The sequence below is a fragment of the Tachypleus tridentatus genome, chromosome 1 (assembly GCF_004210375.1).
Source record: "Tachypleus tridentatus isolate NWPU-2018 chromosome 1, ASM421037v1, whole genome shotgun sequence".
Classification (NCBI taxonomy): Eukaryota; Metazoa; Arthropoda; class Merostomata; order Xiphosura; family Limulidae; genus Tachypleus; species Tachypleus tridentatus.
In genome coordinates this window covers 136,716,698-136,737,047 of record NC_134825.1, presented here as the reverse complement: position 1 = coordinate 136,737,047, position 20,350 = coordinate 136,716,698, and the positions used below count along the sequence as shown (strand labels likewise).

Sequence of the window (20,350 nt, the reverse complement as noted above, 5' to 3'; positions counted from 1 at the left end):
ATCAGAAAGTATCCTAGGCGTGTTTTTGAACCTTCCATGCCATGTGGCAGGCAGGATTCCACCACGGATGAAGCCATAGTGGAAAACTTGTCGAGGTTTTAGGAATACGCTGAGCAGCTGCTTGTATAGTACAGTCAGTTACTGCTGCCACATAGTCGTCTATTGATGGCCGGATCAAGTTCTGCGAGAGCAGTGAAAGTGAACCAGTCTGCCTGATCCAACTTCCACTAGGAACACGCGGGTAGGGTGGCATCGACCACCGCCAGTTTCTCTCAAAAGTATAGGAAAATGATCACTGCCTAGTGGATTATTGTGAACCCTGCATGAAAAATGGGAGAATAATGAAGGGGAGCAAACCGAGAGATCAATAGCGATAAAGAACTGACTAGGTGCGTGAAAGTAAGTGGAAGAACCAGTATTGAAAAGAAAAAGGTTGTGATCAGAGAGTATACCCTCTACAGAGCGATCCCTCCTATCAATAATAGCACTTCCCCAGAGGGGATGATGTCCACTAAAGTCCCCCAGGATTAGAAAGGGACCTGATTGATCATATGTCTCTCCAGGTGACAGGTAGAGAGAACTAACAGTGATGGTATGACCCAAGGAAACACAGATAGCTACAGCCTCCAAGGGTGTGTTGAGTAACAAAGACAGGGTGCACACATGCTGATCAACCAACAGTGGCACCCCTCCACCACACAGCCTGTCATTTCTGTACAGAGTAAACTGCCGAAAGGTGACTTTATCGGCAGGTTTCAGAAATGTTTCTTGTAAGGAAAGACATACGGGATGGTAGGAAGCAATCAGTGTTTTGATGTCATCCAGATTATAACGTAAACCTCAATGGTTCCATTGTATCAAGGTAGCCATTTTTAATGACGGGTAGGCGAAGTGGCTGGAGAACCCTTCTGTTTATGACCACGTCTTTTTTCCTTACTGTCCTTATTCGGAGGAGGTCTATTGACCTCCAAGGATCCTGCCCTGGGTCGATTGGGCAGGTCTTTGTTGTTGGAAGTGGATTTCAGTGACTGAGGATGCAAACGAATGATTGTTTTGCATCTTGGGGTGGAAGAAAAAGATGTATCTGAAAAAATGCCTATATTTGAAACCAAAGGATCTTGGGGTTTGTTGGAATGTATGGGAGGAACAGAGATGGGTGAAGAAGTTGATTCATCAACCTTTTTAACGATGGAGGTCAAAAGGCTTTTCATTTGTTTTGGAAACGATTCTCTTGGAGGTGCAGAGAGATCTGTCCGCACTCCCACTGTAGTTGTGGAATGAAGTGCAGCAGCATATGTCCAAGATGAAGTGGCAGACAGCAATTTCCAAGCTTTAGGATAACTAATGTTATGAGTCATTTTTAAACGCTGCACCACTTTTACCTCCAAACATTTAGGGCAAGAACGAAAGTAGGAAGGGTGAGAACCATTACAGTCGACACAATGTGGGTCCGCGTGACACTCATAGGCATCGTAGTCCTTGCCACCACAACGAGCATATGTCAGGGAACCACGACATGACGTCTTTGAGTGGCCAAACCTCTGACATTGGAAACATCGGAGAGGGTTTGGAATGTACGGCCGTACCCTGCAATTTAGATAACCTGCCTTGATGGTGGTAAGTGCACGTGGTGATGTAAATGTCAAAACGAGGATATTTGTCGGCAGTGTAACTCCGTATTTGCGAGTGAAGATGCGCATCACTGCAGAAACTCGAGTGGAGAAATCAGCGAGAATCTCTGACTCGGGGACGTTCTTCAAATCCCTCCCAACAATAATTCCTTGTGATAAATTCAAGGTAGCATGAGGGGTAACCTTAATAGGTACATCCCCAATTGCCTTTGAATTCAAGGAGTTCACTGTGTTGGAATGTAGATGTTTCAATCAATATGTCTCCATATCGAAACTTTTTTCCTGACTTTGGAGAGCCAGCAAGTCCCTTCTGAATAAAAAAGAGGGACATTTGCCCTAAAGGTTTTTCTGAAAGAGAATGTAATATAAGAAAATGAGGTATGTGTGTTACAGATGTTGAAGATTGCTGCTCAATCTTCAAGACGTGGCCGTTTTTCACTATTTTATTTAAATTTTTTGTTGGAGGATCCATAGCAAAAAAAGAACATATCGGTGTCCACCAAGGGGACGCACTACAATGTCATGCAAGAACATTGCAGCAACGCCAGGGTTTCGTGAGCACTATACATAAACACCAGCATCACACACAATGTCCACAACACCCATTGAGAACTTCCAACACTGGTACTTGGTTGACTCTAGCCCAAGTGGACCAGCCTATTGACCCAAGGGGGCCACCCAAAGGCTGCCCATCTTCAGGAATTCAAGGCCAAAGTGGTGTGTTAGGGTTGGACCCCTCAACCACCAGGATCCTCTCCTTCCCTTCACGGGTCGCCACGCTCGACAAACACGTGGGTGAATGTTTAGATCCCAGAGGAGGTAACCAGAAAGAACAGAACCTTCCCTGGGAGGTCCCCTCACCACGTACAGGAATCCACACCGAGGGGTGGATTTCTGTTGCATCCTCCACCAATGGCCTTTTATTTAGTTACAGATTCCTTTCTTAATGCACAGTAAGTGATTTTCAATGGTCATATTTTATAGTGTATTTTAAATAAAGGGATAAACACATCAATATTCTGGAATTATTTGTTGTCAGGGGGACCTCACTAATATTTGTGTTTGTTTTTTTAAGTGTTATTAATTAAGTTTTCCTTGGGCATTCAGAAAATAGTAATTTATTGGCTTATTTACAGATAGAAGAAGCTTTACACTGAAGTTTCAGAACTTCATTGATTGTTTCAAGTTTCTTTGGTAGTAATATTCAACACAAGGTGTTGTATGCTGTATCATACATTGTCATAATTGTCAAAGCCAGTTTTCTGAGTATTCTTTGTTTCCTAGAGAAAATATAACTATATAATCAACAGTTTTTATTCTGCCCTTTAACAAGAAATTAAACCATACTTCATTGCTGCAACATTTTATTCACTAAAAAAACATTAAACTAAGCCATAAGGAATTCATTGATGTTTATAATTCAAAAGCATGCATATCTTTATGCTAATACAGTTTGAATTGGGGTAAGCATATCAAATAATACTAATACAAAGTAATCGTGAACAATTCAGCACACCAGACATTATCGAGAGAATTAACCAGTAAGTACATACAGTCTCTATATACATCCTTCTTATGGAAGAAAACAGTTAGTTCAGGACATAATAATGAAAAACAATAACAGTACTAAATATTATATGTATAGTGTTTTAATTGTCTTTTACTTAACACAGTGTGCATATATCTTTACAGGATGTGGAGAATATGTAGTACAGTCACAGAATAATTCAGCTTATAGCTTTATATATGTATCCCTCATTTCTTGATTTACTAGGACCAAATTTAGCATACAGGTGGCAAAGGAGTGTGTGTCCTTATCTATGATGTAGCATCTCTACTAAGGGAGTATCCCAAAAGCTCACTCTGACATAATGAGCATTCAAAAGATTTTAAGGGCCGCTGAACTTTAATTTGCATACTGAGTTTCTGGGTATCTCAGTTTTGGAACTAATTAGTTCTAACCTAGGAAGCAAACTCAGAGTCCCATGGGTATTCCTATTTATATGGCATAGTCTCCTACACCTGCTTCACACAGCAAGTTTTTATTTCTGATGTTTAAAACTGCTGGTTTCTGTTGTAAAGACAATTATAAATCACAAAGCTTTTATATGAAAATAACGTAGTTGGTAGCTAATATAAAGTACATAAAGCAAAAACTCAATATGTAATTTACAGATATGAAAGAAAGAAGCAAAAGTTAATGAAGCACACACAATGTACTAATTCTCAGCTTCTCAGTGTTTACTTTGTTTCTTCCACCTTTTAAATAACCATTGAGAACATTTATCACATTAATTTAATGTATGTGCTAAAATGTGTCTTAGCACTATATGCACTTAATTCACTTTGTGTAATGTTTATAACAATATTAATTTTGAGACATTGAAAATATACAATACGAATAAACTAATACACTGAGATTTTTACCCATCAGGAAAATAATTAAGCATTGACACCATTCTACAATTGGTTTTTGTTGCTAGACAAATACTTTTAAGTAGGAAGTTCCAGATTTATACAATTAAGTGCTCAGTGTAAGCTGCTAAGATATAAAAATAAACAAGTTTGTATTAACATTTTATACAACTTTCTTGTATTGTTAAAAAATGTAGTGTGAAACTTGTGTCCTAGATGGCTGAATTTTGTAGCTTAACTTCATTTTTGTCCAACTTAATTGTACATTTATTGTCATTACATAATTTTATGGCTTAAATCTGTTTCATGTTGTCAGATATAATTTAATTTTCTAAATTTATAACAATCATTTATTGATATGGATATGTTTATAAATAGTTGTACAGAGACAAACTACCCTTACACTGATTTGAAATTAGAATCTTTGATATCACAATACAATGTTACTGTTACTCTTGCACATTGTTTCTCATGTTATGTAGCACTTGTGTTGTTTTGGTTGCCTTGGTTCTTGACTTCAAATTGTCTCAGTATTTAATGTGTGTGTGAAACACCAACTGTCTGATATCAAGAGAGCCATAGAAGCTGTGCAAATAGCCCATGACACACTACTCACTCACTGGGAAAATCAACATCCAGTGCATAATGAAACAGCACACCATCCTGCAGAAAGACATTTTGTATGTTATGCCAATTCACAGTTATCAGATTAATAGCGTTCTGTAAAAGAAATAAAACAGCCTTATGATATCAATATGTTGGGTTTTAATACTATACAACTAATGTTTGTAGAAGCTAAGGGTTTGCAGACAGGGCTTTTAATGATGTCACATAAATCACTGTGATGTAATAAATAATTGGGTTTGTTCACTGTTTTGGTAATTATTTAATCATTTAAATCTAGAAGTGCTGTTTTCCCAAGAGTTACCAATGTTTAAATAATAATCATGGTGATAAAGAGAACATTTATTTTAATGAAAACATGTCATGGGGATTTTAATCTTTGTTTTTCAATAATAAATATTTTATATTAAACTTGTAACTGCACATTACTCCTTTTGTGGAGGATATCGTAACTCTTATGTTATGGTATCTTTCTTATTTATTGTCAATGATATTTTTGACTATTAATGTGTTAATTTTACAACATAATGCAGATTAATTTATGTTTGTAGAAGTTTAGTATAAACTAAAGACTAATCAGTAGTGACCCATGTATAATGGTAAATCAACTTGCCACTGTAAAGCTACATTTTGTCAATTACATAAACTTTACTACAATATCAAACAATGATACTGAGTAAAACTGGTACAACTTTTTTCACTAGTTATGTTGTTATAAATTAATCAGAGATACAAAATGTTATACATTTTTATGTTCAAGAAGTTTCTGGCAAAACAACTATCATCTGTTAGAAGTATTCTTGAGTTGTATTTGTGTAAATACTGGTAAACATGAATCTGTGCAATTACAAAGAAATACACTTGAAATGATAAAATTATGTAGTATAACACTTCATGTCTTTTCTTTTTGAACTAAAAAATAAAATAAGACTGTGAATACACAGCTTGCAAATTACTGTTCTACAGAATAAGAAAATGACAGGAAACAATACTGAGCAGTGATATCAGGAAAATAATTTGGAGTCTATAAGATCACAGAAAATACAAGAGAAAAAAGACTGAGATGGTTTGGATTAACATATAGTAAAAATTAAAGATGTACAATGAGAAAAGCATTGGAAATGTCAGTGGAGAAATGAGGAAGGAGAGGAAGATAGAGAATGAAGTGGATAGGCATGGTAGATAGGGATAGAAGAAAGATCAATGCAACAGGAAATGATGCAAAGAACCATAATCTATGAAGAACAAAGACCCAAGCAACTAATTTCATACCAAAACCAAAACTGGATCACGGTCATACAAACAAGAATGAGAGTGACAATAGCAGTAAGTAGTGCACTGTTAAACAAATGGTTACATACAGATACAATGTGTAGCTATAACTTCAACAGTAAATTTCATTAATGTTACAAAAAAAGTTATCTTTCAATAGAACATTAATAATATATAGGATAATATATTATAGTGTAATGAAATGTGGGCAACCAAGATCAGAATGTTTCTTTCTGTAAAAACTACTACATTATTTTATAAAATAAATCTTTCACAATGGAGTACAATGATTGCATGTTACTGTAATTGATGATTATCCATTTGTAAAACAAATTTCAGAAAGTCCTGAAAGTAACTATTAGAATAAATAAAGAATTTCATATACTAACTAGTTTGAAATAAAGACAACCCCAATAAACTTCACTTGTTATGATTTATTTTTGAGAAAAAGCTTATATCCGTTCAATAACTAAAGCATCCACTTGTTGACCTTTATCCAAGCTTTCTAAAGAATTTGTTCTCGGTGGCAGTATCAATAAACAATTTGCACTAGTCATGCTTAGAAGTCTACTGCTAATCTGTTTTCCTGTACTAGTGGCTGATGGCACAGGATTTCCTTGTTCCCACTTTAACGTAGCACAGTGATATTCAGGTCGAAGATCAAGTGTTATTGGATGTGCCAGCTGAAATTGAAATATATTCTTTAGAAACAAATAAAGATAATTTATTAGGAACAATTAGTTAAACATACTGAATATTTTAATTAATCTCTTATTAAACATACTTCGGCTTTGATGGTTGTATTTAGTGGTTTACACAAGCCCATCATCTTCCTCAGAACAGGCAAGACATACAAGTAACATGTAACAACTGCAGAGACTGGGTTACCAGGAAGCCCAAACACCAGTTTTTTCTTACTCTTAAATTGCAATGTTGCAAATGTAGTTGGCTTTCTACAAAGAAGAAGAAAAAAATTTAATATGCAATTGAAACATGTACTATAGCATTAGTTAACCCTATCACAACAGAAACAGATATTTTACAGCCTTGTAACTATCATGGTTAAATGATGGTATATATATGTTGTTAAAGGTATTTAATAAGTTTAACAAAATTTTGCAAGCTTTCAGTAAAAACTAAAGGTCTTTTATAAAAAAAATTCAAGTTTCTTAATTAAGTATTTTTACTGAAAATTCGTCCATAATTATATGGTGTTAGAATGTTAACTGCTCTTAGTGCAAAGTGACTTTTTTGTTAAGATTAAAATAATTTTTCTGCCTTTTAAATTTTTCAAGTTTCATTTGTGTAACCCCTAAAATATCCTAAATAAAGATCAAAGTTTGTTTTTCATATATACTTTAACATTATTATAATACAGGGTTGGTCAAATTGACCAACCTCATAAATACCATAAAAAAGTTAAAGAATAACTGAATAACCCTTTTTCTTTTTGTAATAACTGCAAATGTAAAGGAAAACCATAACTGTTTATCCTATTTGAATTTATTACTACTAATAATCCCATTACACAAGTTTTAAGTCACTTGGTAAAACTCATAGCGCATGCTACCCGATTAAATTGTGTAACACACAGGCTGATTAAAAGAACAACTTGTGAAAATTTTGTATTGTTTTTACCTTTCTTTATACAACCTAGTCTAAGCTAATAAAGGTCTAATGTTTGCATTTTAGTTACTGTTATTATAGTAAATAAAGATTATACATCAAAAAACAAAAAATATGGTACTCAGATGGGTCTTTTTATTTCTTTGCTGTCCACTGTCACTGAAACTTAAACCAAAATTTTTACTAATGGAAGTACCACACAAAATATTTTTTTTATTTAATTCAATACTGCACCTAAGAACAAAGAACATAACATGTGTAAAGCACACAACGTTCTATAACTTTCGCAATTTTCTGGTTTTCCAACTATGCAATAAGAGATACTAAAAATTCAGTAAAGGTCCTCATTGTGTTTTCCATAGGAATAAAGTTTTTACTGAAAACAAAATTAACAATTTCTTGTACAGAAAACAATGTAACGTATGTCATTTGATAGATTAAAACTGGCTCTTTATGAAGAAGAAGGTATGAAAGTTAGACATGGCAACAGTGGTGTAGCTCAGAATAGTTGGTATTAACACTTTTAATGATAAGCAGAGAACAATGATTTGACCTTCCTAGGTCATCTTAAGGAAGGTCAAAACATTGTTTTCTGTTTATCATATCAATAAAAGTGTTAATATCCATTCCAGCTATTCTGAGAAACGTTTCTTTTTCAAGTGGGTTTTGTCATCATCAAGAATGGCATGAGTGGTCTAATTTTTTAATTTACGGTTATGTGTCCAAATAACATTGAGGGCTATGCAAAATAAGCTTTGTCTGAGTAATAAATACCATATTACTTCAAATTTAAGATGCCCTCTAATTTAAAATGCACCCCTGCATAAATACCATAAATACTGGTCATGTATTTATAGAAAATACATACATAATAAATACATGGGTAGAAAATACAATAAAAATAAAAAACTATAAAATAGTGTCTGAACAACAGGAAAGTCAGACTGAAAGAAAGACTGAGGATGGTGATATCCAACTATACCACTAGAGGTGCTGACAAAAGCAAACTTGAAGTTTTGTACATGTTTCTTTAGTCTTTGTGAGCAAAGTTTTTAAAATATAGTCCAATCTGTTTGTTAATGAAGATTTTTTTCAAAAATCTTGTGTTGTTCAAGGAAATAGAAGTTTTTGGGACTTTCAAAGAGTGAAAAATAATTCCTCAAATTTAGGATGCACCCTAATTTTTAGTTCAGAAATATATGAAAAAAGGTGTTTCATAAATTCAAAGTAATATAGTATGTCTTAATGGGTAATTAAAATAAATTACATCTTATATATATCTCAAAGGGATGACCTGTGGACTAAATTTCATGATTTTCAAACTAGAGGAGATTAAGGAATTTATAAAATAATTTATTATAAAATTTATAACTTAAAACTTAAATAATATTAAAACTGATTTATTAGCTACATTTTCATACAAGTTTATTAGTACACACTGATAATAAAGTAGTTTAATTAAATTTTGAATGTAACTCTCTAAAAAGATGTGGCATGTACCCAATGAAGAATGGTTGATATACTAAAAATAAGTGCTTTTTTGCAGTTTTTATTTTCTTGAAATAATATATTTGTGCACAATATTTTTAAGTACTCACAAAACATGGATTACAACAGGTCTGTAAAATCACAGATAATTATATTTTAATGAACAGACTTTCATCAAGAATTTTTCTCTCAAAGAGTTGTGTGTCTAGTTATTATCTCAATTGTAGTTTAATACTAGTTAAAACAACAGAAACCTTTATATATATGAACCTAAACATTGGACTTAACAGATTTATATTTGCTCAGTCCATATTTGTATATATTACACAAAGAAATATATTTGGACTTCACCCTGGTTTCATGAAGACACGACCAAAAAGAATTTTAGCTCCAAAGCTGTCTTCAAGTACTTGTTTCAGAATATCCTAAAAGTAAACAGAGTGACAAGTATGAAATGTTTTATATGAACAAACTGCATACACAGAAAGTGTTAGTAACATAAATATGTGAACACTAAAGACTTTTTCTTACACATTTGATGCTTTTCTTTCAACATTCAGCATAAAAATGTTAGTATTAAATATAAAATCTAAGTGATAAAGGCAAAACCAAAAGTACATTTTACATACTTATGCAGTCTTAGAGTAAATTACTTAAACATTTGTTGATTTTATAAGGGTTACATGTTAATCTACACTTATATTAAAATGAACAATTCTAAGATTTCAACATTGCCTTGCAAAAGAAAAATATTACATAGTTCTAGTTTCTGCTCTCTTTTCTTCTTTTTAGACACCTGGAGTGGACAAAAAAAAAGAAAAAAAGTATCCCCCATCCCTGAAAATGTTGTTAATTTATAATATCTTTATCAGATGACACTAAAATATGTAAAACTAGATGTTTACAGAATGCATTTGACATAAACTGTTCAAATGTGATCTAAAATAGTATTTTTACCATCTGCTTTCATAAATACCTGAAATGTTCATGATTTTAGATACATTTCTTCATGAAAAGTGTTGTGCAACTGCTGTAGTTTCTTAGACCTTCTTATTCCAATTAGCCTACAATGTGATTAAACAAGTTTCTCTGTAATAATTAAACAAAAATAAAACTCAAAATAACACAAACCAGTTTCAGACGTTAACAATGCGTTGGCATTCACTTGGGTTTTGGTACTGCTTCCCATTGATGTAGCATGCTTTATATGAGTTTGTCTAAATACTTTTGAGTGACTGACTGCCAACCTTCTCTGAGTATTTCATAAAGCTCATCTTCCGTGTTTGGTTTGCAATCTTTTGTCAATCAGTTTAACTCAGCCCATAAATTTTTAATCACATTAATATCAGATGGCTGACCTGGCCATTCCATAACATCTATTCTCTTATTTTAAAGATATCTTTTAACAACTGCAGAGAAACTTCATTCTGTAGACTAATTGGAATAAGAAAGTCGAATAAACTACAGCAGGTGCACAACACATTTTATGACAAAATGTAACTAATATAATGAAAAGTTTAGGTATTTATGAAAGCCAGTGTTAAAATTAGGATTTGAAATCATACTTGAACAGATCTTGTCAAATAAGTTTTGTATATTTTTATGTCATCTAATGAAAGATATAACAAATTAACAACACGTTTTTGTACATCAAAGACACATATATGGTTTTTATTTCACTTAAGGCATTTTTCTATTAATAGAGATCATAGCAGAAAACACACAGTACCTTTTCTCCCATGGATACACCACCAGAGGATACAATTACATCAGCCACTTCAAAGGCTTTTTTTAGTTTCTTTACCAGGTCTTCATGACTAAAACAAAACACAATCTGTACTTTAACTAATACATTTATACCAACTAGAATAAATAAATGGTTTCAGCTTTTAGATTATAATCTTGTATCTTCCAAAGACTCATAATTATCATAAATTTTAGGCTGTTTATGTGAACTGCCTATACAATGAAAAATAAACACTATCTGAAAATCCTTCAGAAACAATTTGTATGCATTTTATCTGCCATAACTATTTTTAAAGTATTTGAAAACAATAACAACACAACAAAAATGTAAAATTCTCTACAGATTTGTATTACTACTATTTCTAAATCAATGTGTTGTAGAAAGTTTACAAAAATAATTTGTATACATACTTATCTACAGCAATCCCTGCATCTACTACTGTGAATCCTTGGTGTTGGAGAAGAAATTTCAAACTAGTCTTGTTGCTATCACGTATACATCCTGGTTGCAAAGACTCATCAGGTCTGACTAGCTATTTGACAAATGATGTAAATAATATATATTATCATATCAACTACAAATTACTCATAAGATAATTAATAACTGTTAATTTAAAAAGGGAAATAGGTATTGTCAAAAACACAGATAAAATGTGAATTAAAATGCAAAAATACATTTTCAAGTGCACTATTAGGGACTCTAAAAACAAACAAACAAACTAGGTTGGAAATACTGTCTGCATTATTTTCTTAAGCTACAATTCCTTACTCTGATTCCATGTCTACAGTACTTATAAATGTTAGTGGAGTTGCTACATAGGCTTGAAAATGTAATCTTTGAATTTTGCTTCAACTTGTTTCTCTACTTTTATGATGATCCATATTCCCCTTCTTAAATTAAAGAATTTTAATTATCTTGTCTCTTAAGCTTTTAGGCCCATTTATGGAAATTACATTTAAACTACATCACAAAAATGCATTCAGTTGATTATTAGGTGTTTCTCAACAGTTTACTGCTACATTGCCTTTTTTTCACCCATTATTTACAATGCTATGCGGTATTGCGTTATATTTCTTGTAGGGAAACATTTGACAAGCAATGTACAAAAATAAATCACCATTCATAAGAGTAGAGAAATCTATTACTGTAATCATCTACTGTTTGATTGATTGATTAACTGTTTTATGGCACAAAGCAGCTTGGCTATCTGTGCCAAACGTCCAGTAAAAAGGTAAAAATAAATTAAATGTAGTAAAATACATAAAAGGGAATGAAGGTAAAACAAAACATCATTGAAAAACAGAAAAAGTATAAAATCAATGTTGACACCTAGTCTACAATGTTAAGAGAGAAAACAGAGTAAGAGAAGTTGTAAAGGACTTTCTGTAGCATAATGGTAATGATCATAACCCGCCAGGAAGACTAACAGGTAAGTACAAGTTGGCCTTTCCAGTCCTGGTTCTGGGTTATGTTGTCATAACAGCCTTTATCAAAAGGTAAAATAAGAAGTGTTAAAAGACATAGCAAAATCGTAATAAAAAATTAGCCAAATGTCCTGTGAATAGGTAAAAGTAAAGTAAATGTAGTAATATTCGTAAAAGGAAACAAAGGTATAAACAAAACAGCAATTAAAACATAAAATGGCATAAAACCAATGTTGACATCCAGTCTACAAAGTTGTAAAGGACTTCCTGTAGCAGAATGGTAATGTTCATAACCCACCAGGAAGACCAACAGGTAAGTACAAGAACCACTGTCAGTCACCTGAAGTTGGTCTTTCCAGTCCCGTTTCCGGGTTATGTGTCATTATGGCCAGTACTAAAAGGTAAAGTAATAAAAGTGTTAAATGGCATGCAGCAAAAGTGTAATAACAACTCGCCAGGAGGACTAACGGGTAGTTCAAATGGATAGTTGAAACAGCAGCGTTAGTCACCTCAAGTTGGCCTTTCCAGTCCTGGTGTCGAGTTATTTAATATTCTGGCCATTTTACAATGTCAAATTGAACTAGAGAGATTGAGACTGAAAAGGAAACCACAATTAAAAAGGTGTAATGAATAAATATCAAACACTTAAATGAAGTTAAAAAGATTAATGGCCATTAAAAAAACTAAAAACTTTATCAAGGTGGACAGTGTCACCATCACCAATAACACTGTTCAATGTTACAGACAAACCCTGGGACAGAACATGTTTAAAATAGTGCAGTCGTTGAGAGTTGTAACAATGGCAGGAAAGTAAAATGTGGCTTACAGTGATTTGAGTGTTACACAAACTACACATTGGTGCATCAGTTCCAGATGAAATAAAACAATGAGTTAAAAAACTGTGACCAATGCGTAGTCTAGTTAGAACAACTTCCTCCTTCTGAACCTTATGGAAGCTAGATGGCCAAAGCCCAATATAGGGTTTTATTTAAAAGAGCTTGTTGTCACGTTGCTCGCTCCAAGTGGACAGCCAGCTGGCACGGAACCGAGCCTTGAATACAGGACCATAGTCCATGTATGGAATATGCACAGTGGTGATAGTACCAGAGCAGATAGATTTAGCTGCCATGTCTGCAAGCGCATTCCTGCGAATACCAACGTGGCCTGGTATCCAGAAAACTGGATAGAAGTAGATGTTAATGAGAAATGGGCCAGTTGGCTTTGAATATCAGCGAGAACAGGGTGTGAGCCAAAGTGAAGTGATTCTAAGGCCAGCAGAGAAATAAGGGAGTCAGTATAAATAGTGCAGTCAGAGTACTGCTCAGCTTCAATATGATCCAGGGCAAGATATATGGCATACAGTTCAGCAGTGAACACAGAAGCTGTAGAGGGGATTTTGCCTGCAACCACCGAACTGCAACAAACCATGGTAGAGCCCAGAGAGTCAGCTGATTTTGACACATCCGTATAAATTGGAATAGAAAGGTTGTTCAAAAGATGTTCAGTAAATAAAAGATGGTACTTCTATTCGCGAGTATCTGCCTTTTTCAGATGACTTAAAGAAAGGTCACATTTGGGGGCTGTAATAAGCCATGGGGGGATGGGCTGACCAGTGGATTCTGCATTGTTTTCCAAGGACAGACCCAATTCATCCAATTGCACCTGGATGTGAAGGCCAAAAGGACCAATGGCAGATAGTCTGTTTTGAAAAAGTAAGGCCCACTGAGGAAGGAAAACACATCCCCAAGTGGGATGCTTTGCTGAGGAGCGAAGTTTCAAAGAATACAGTAAAGACAGTTGCAAACAGCGAAGGAGCAGAGAAGGTTCATGAGATTCCACATATAAGCTCTGAACTGGGGAGGTGTGGAAAGCCCCAGTGCAGAGTTGAAGTCCTTGATGATGAATGGGGTCCAGCATCTTTAAGGCCGAGGGTCTGGCAGAGCCATAGACCATTGATCCATAGTTACGTTTTGAACAAATAAGAGCACGATATATCTTTAACATATAGCATCGATCCGCTCCCCAACTGGCAGTTGAGAGAACATGGAGGATGTTCAGAGCTCTTGTGCATTTGACCCGTAGCTGCTTGAAGTGTGGTATAAAGGTCAGCTTATGGTCAAAGATAGATTCCAAACTTTGCACTCAGGGACCACTGGCAACAAAACTTCACCAATACGGAGTTCAGTATCAGGGTGGATACCCCGTTGGTGGCAAAAGTGCATTCAAACGGTTTTAGAGAGAGAAAAAGTAAAGACGTTTGCAGTAGTCCACTTCAGTACACGATTGAGGGCAGTTTGTAGTTGCTGCTCAATATATCTCATGTTCGACGACTGACACGAGATGTGAAAGTCTTCAACATAGAGCCCGTTTGCAACAGTAAGAGGGAGTTGTTCAGTGATGGCATTTATATTTATACTGAAAAGTGTGACACTCAAATCACAGCTCTGATGGACCCCACGTTCCTGTACAAAAGAACGGGAAAGTGTCGAACCCACACAAACTTGGAACCCCCTGTCCATTAAAAATTTTTTAATAAACATAGGTAAATGACCACGTAACCCACATATATGGAGGTCTCGCAAAATGCCATACTTCCATGTTGTGTCATAAGCCTTCTCAATGTCAAAGAATATTAAAACAAGATGTTGGCATTTGAGAAAGGCTTCTCTGATTGATGTTTCAAGTCGAATTAGGTGGTCCGTGGTGGAATGCTGTCATCAGAACCCACACTGGGTGGGTGAGAGGAGGTTGTTTGATTTGAGGAACCAAACAAGACGAGCATTAACCATCCTCTCCAAGGTCTTACAGAGACAGCTCGTCAAAGCAATTGGACAGTAGTTTGAAGGAATCTTGGAATCTTTCCCAGTTTTAGAGGAAGGTAAGATAATAGCCTGGCACCAGGCATCAGGAAAAACATTCTCCTGCCAGATCTGGTTAAAAACAATTAGAAGAATATCAAGAGAAGCAGGAGAGAGATAGTGCAGCATGTCATAGTGTACATCATCAGGTCCAACAGATGTATTGCCAAACCGATAAAGGGCCATTTTCAGTTCCACCAGTGTAAAGGGACAATTATAGTCAAAAAGACAGTCAGTTCGAAAGGAAAGAGGTGAACGCTCTGACTGAGTCTTGATGGCCAAGAAGGTGGAGGAACAAGCAGAAGTGCTAGATACCCAACAAAAGCTTTCACCTAAAGTATGAGCGATGCTCCGGACATCAGCTACCTCTTAGCCATCAGAGAGCAAGATGGAGAGGGGGACAGAATTGTAGTGCCCACTGTCCTTTCGAATCTTGCACCTTATGACCTTGGAAATGGTGGTAGAAGATATGCTGGTTGTAAACTTAATCTAAGATTCCTTATGGCTTTGACGTCTTACCCCCCTAGCATGTGCACGGGCCTGTTGGAAAGTGATGCATTTCAAAAGTGTGGCATATTTACGGAAAGTATCCCAGGACCGTTTTTGAGCCTTCCGTGCCAAGTGGCAAGCAGGATTCCACCACAGATGAGGATATCGCGGAAAACGTGTTGAGGTTTTAGGAATACACTGATCAGCTGCTTGTATAATACAGTCAGTTACTGCTGCCACACAGTCATCTATTGATGGCTGATTCACGATGGCAGGATCAAGTTCTGCAAGAGCAGTGAAAGTGGACCAGTCTGCCTGATCCAGCTTCTACCGGGGCACGCGGGTAGGATGGCATCGACCACAGGCAGTCTCTCTCAAAAGTATAGGAAAATGATCACTGCCTAGTGAATTATTGTCAACCCTCCATAAAAAATGGGAAAATAATAAAGGGGAGCAAACCAAGAGATCAATAGCAGTAAAGGGCTGACTAGGTGCATGAAAATATGTGGAAGTACCAGTGTTAAAAAGAGAAAGGTTGTGATCAGAGAGCATATGCTCTACAAAGCAACCCATCCTATCCATAACAGCACTTCCCCAGAGGGGATGATGTCCATTAAAGTCCCCCAGGATTAGAAAGGGAGATGGCAATGGTTCAACGAGAGCATCAAGGTCTGATTGATCATATGTCTCTCCAGGGGACAGGTAGAGAGTACAAACAGTGATGGTATGACCCAAAAAAACACGGATGGCTACGGCCTCCAAGGGTGTGTTGAGTGACAAAGACAGGGTGGGCACATGCTGATCAACCAATAGTGCCACTCCTCAATGTACTCGTCCATCACACAGCCTGTCATTTCTGTACATAGAAAACTGCCGAATGGTGATTGTATCAGCAGGTTTTAGAAATGTTTCTTGTAAAAAGGACATACAGGATGGTAGAAAGCAATCAGTGATATCATCCAGTTTCGAACGTATCAAGGTGGCCATTTTTAATGACGGGTAAGTGAAGTGGCTGGAGAACCCTTCTGTTTATGACCACCTCTTTTTTCCTTACTGTCCTTATTTGGAGGAGGTCTATTAACCTCCACGGATCCTGCCCTGGGTCAATGGGGCAGGTCTTTGTTGTTGGAAGGGGATTCCAGTGACTGAGGAAGGAAACGAATGATTGTTTTGCATCGTGGGGTTGGAGTAAAAGATGTATCAGAAGAAATGCCTGTATTTTAAACAGAAGGATGTGGATCTTAAGATTTGTTGGAATGTATGGGAGGAACAGAGATTCATCAACTTTTTAACCATGGAGGTCAAAAGGCTTTTCATTTGTTTTGAAAACGATTCTCTTGGAGGCATAGAGAGATCTGTCTGCACTCCCACTGTAGTTATGGAAGGAAGTGCAGCAGAATATGTCCGAGATGGAGTGGCGGACAGCAATTTCCGAGCCTCAGGATAACTTATGTTATGGGTCGTTTTCAAATGCTGCACCTCTTTTTCCTCCAACCATTTTGGGCAAGAACGAAAGTAGGAAGGGTGGGAACCATTGCAGTTGACACAATGTGGGTCCGTGTGACACTCATAGGCATCGTGGTCCTTGCCACCACAACAAGCACATGTCAGGGAACCACAACAAGACATCTTTGACTGGCCGAACCTCCGACATTGGAAACATCAAAGAGGGTTTGAAATGTATGGCTGTACCATGCAAATTAGATAACCAGCCTTGATGGTGGCAGGTGCACGTGGTGATGTAAATGTTAAAACGAGGATATTTGTCGGCAGTGTAACTCTGTCTTTGCGAGTGGAGATGCGCTTCACTGCAGAAACTCCTTGAGTGGAGAGACCAGCGAGAATCTCTGACTCGGGGACGTTCTTCAAGTCCCTCTCAACAATAACTCCTCATGATGAATTCAAGGTAGTATGAGGGGCACCTCAATAGGTGCATCTCCAATTGCCTTTGAATTCAAGAGGAGTTCACTGTGTTGGGATGTGAATGTTTCAACCAATATGTCTCCAGATCAAAGCTTCTTTATTGACTTTGGAGAGCCAGCAAGTCCTCTTGTTCCTTCTGAATAAAAAAGGGAGACATTTGGCCTAAAGGTTTTTCTGAAAGAGTATGTAATATAAAAAATGGGGTACTGGTGTTACAGATGTTGAAGAATGCTGCTCACAGTCTTCAAGACATGGTTGTTTACCTATTGACTGTTGTTTCACTATTTTATTTAAATTTTTTAATGGAGGATTCATAGGAAAAAAGGAAAATTTTGGTACCCACTGACCCAACCCACCATGGAGCCATACGAGGGGATGCACTACAATGTCATGCAAGGACACTGCAGCAACGCCAGGGTTTCGTGAGCACTATACCCAAACACCAGCATCACACACAATGTCCACAACACCTGTTGAGAACTTGCAACACTGGTACTTGGTTGACTCTAGCCGAAGTGGACCAGCCGATTGACCCAAGGGAGCCATCCAAAGGCCACCTGTCTACAGGAATTCAAGTCCAAAGTGGTGTGTTAGGGTTGGACCCCTCAACCACCAGGATCCTTCACGGGTCACCACACATGGCAAACATGTGGGTGGATGTTTAGATCCCAGAAGAGGTAAACTGAAAGAACGGAACCTTCCCTGGGAGGTCCCCTCACCACGTACAGGAAACCACACCGAGTGGGTCTACTGTTTGAAAACTTATTGAAAGAGTTGCATCAAGTCATGTGGAAACAAAGTACATCAGTGAACTCAAGAAATGATAAATCCTCATTGTGGTAGATTACAAATAATGTGTGTTAGTAAAACACTGGATTTTTTTTCAATGGCAGAAAGTGAAGGGACTTAGAGAAATTATTCATTGCAAAAAACTGCCCTATGACATAGTTAGTATTGAATTCATTACAGTGTTTCAGAAAACAATCAGTAGCCACTTTCTCTGCAGCAGTTTGCAAAATTATAACAATGATAAGGTTGGAGACTTATAAACATACACGTTATTCACTCCAATAAAACAAAGCATTTCGAACTCGTATAAAATGGAGCATTTCCGTCAAGAATAATGGTATTTAAATAACTTTTACATTTCTGCAATGCTTGAATGGATTCAAACAGCTTAAATTGGTAAGGAGGAAGAACTCAGAAAATTTTACACAGTAGAAATCTTGACTTCCAAGGATGAACTTCAAACTCCTTTGGAGGAATTTGTTTAGTAGCCATTCATAGAATTTGGTGCAGTATATTTAGCTATTTTTGCTGTAAGCTTCAGTGTTTGAATGGCTTTAACCCTTTTGGCACTGAATAACAACTTTTAATGTTTGGCATGGTGCTGAATATATATGTTTGATACTTCAACTAATTATGGTATCAGTACTAAAAGCATGATATCTCGGTAATAACTCAAGAAAAGTCCCTGAAATTTTCAGTGATTGTACCCAATACTATATATGTTAAATTCAATACACAAGAATAACAGGAATAAAAAAAGATACCCTGATACGCAACAAAGAAGTGCCATGTAAAGCACAATAATTTATTATAAATTGCATACAATTTGTGCAGCAGCCCGTCAACAGCCTTTGTGGTTATGATATATCTCATGGCATGGTAAAAAGCACATGGGGAGATTGCACTGTTTGCAGAAATTATTAGTCAGCTTTCTTTTCCATCCAGCTTTGTATATATCACTGCAAACAGTACAATCAGGTTTGTATTTTTTGTCCTCATATTGTCCAATATTATGTCTTTCCACCAAGTGCTGACCTTTATCAGTACTTGGTCTTCCTTTTCCTTTGGCTTTGCTGACATATCCCTTCAGCAAATTTTGAATAATCTGCTCTCTGAATAGTCTTGGAGATACCGGGTTTTCACCGTTGCTCTTGCAGTCTGTACAATATATTACATATCCGTTAACAAGAGCTACTTATCTAAGCTGATGGTAAAATACCACTTGGTACTTTTGTGTGGATACATAAAGGTTCCCAGCTTCTGGTCCATGATGTCTACTCCACCCATGTGTTGATTGTATGTTTCAGCAATCAGTGGTTTTCTCACATTTCTGTATCCACCAGGCTCTCCTCTGGATCGAATTCTTTTATCTGTGGAGCCATTTGTGGAAATGGTCGATACAAAATGCACACATTTAGTGTCATGCCAAGCACATATTACCATCACGCATAAATACTGGCAGATCTCCTTTGCAAAGATGCAATCTTGTATGGTGGATATCTGATGGCATGTGTTTCTGTCCAGCCTTAACTGTGCCACAAGCCCCAGTTCCATTCATCTCTAATGTTTTGAATAAAGAAGGTGAAGAATAAAAGTTGTCCGTGAAGACAATATGTCCCTTATTCCAAAACTCCTCCAGCAGATTCAAACATAGTCTCTGTGACTGAGTATCCAGCCACAGGCACTATGGTATTTTTTCCACAATATGTAATAATTTTCAAAGCATATCCAGATTTGCTTTCACACAATGGAAATTGTTTGATGCCCCACCTTGTGGGTTTTGATGGTAAATACTGTTTGAGATGAACTCTCCCTTTGAATTTAATAATACTTTCATCAATGGACAGCTCACGTTGTTAGCAAAGTGCAAAAATGATGTCAGGATTTTGTAACAATCTCATGGCATTACCTCTGTAAATGGCACATGAGTTAGCCAAAAGAAGCCCCAGTAATCTTCCAGTTCATGTTTCTGGCACAACCCCATTGCTATTTGTAGTGCAATATATGCTACGAGTTCAATGACATCGGTCTCAATCCATTTCATAAAACGGGAGTAAGATGGCA

General features: G+C 36.3%; 1 protein-coding gene across 21 annotated transcripts in view; it reads right to left on the bottom strand.

Moving 5' to 3' along the window:
* Positions 1 to 6,356: 6,356 nt before the first annotated feature.
* The window catches only part of cin (Molybdenum cofactor synthesis protein cinnamon), a 126,039-nt gene continuing 112,045 nt past the window's right edge, over positions 6,357 to 20,350 (bottom strand). For all 21 annotated transcript variants that reach the window (XM_076453968.1, XM_076453929.1, XM_076453959.1 and 18 more), the window contains 5 exons: positions 11,214 to 11,335; positions 10,786 to 10,873; positions 9,408 to 9,481; positions 6,727 to 6,895; positions 6,357 to 6,625 (listed from right to left, as the gene is read on the bottom strand). In XM_076453968.1, coding sequence (XP_076310083.1) covers positions 6,395 to 6,625; positions 6,727 to 6,895; positions 9,408 to 9,481; positions 10,786 to 10,873; positions 11,214 to 11,335 — 684 coding nt within the window. In that variant the 3' untranslated portion in view covers positions 6,357 to 6,394. The remainder of the gene's footprint in view (positions 6,626 to 6,726; positions 6,896 to 9,407; positions 9,482 to 10,785; positions 10,874 to 11,213; positions 11,336 to 20,350) is intronic.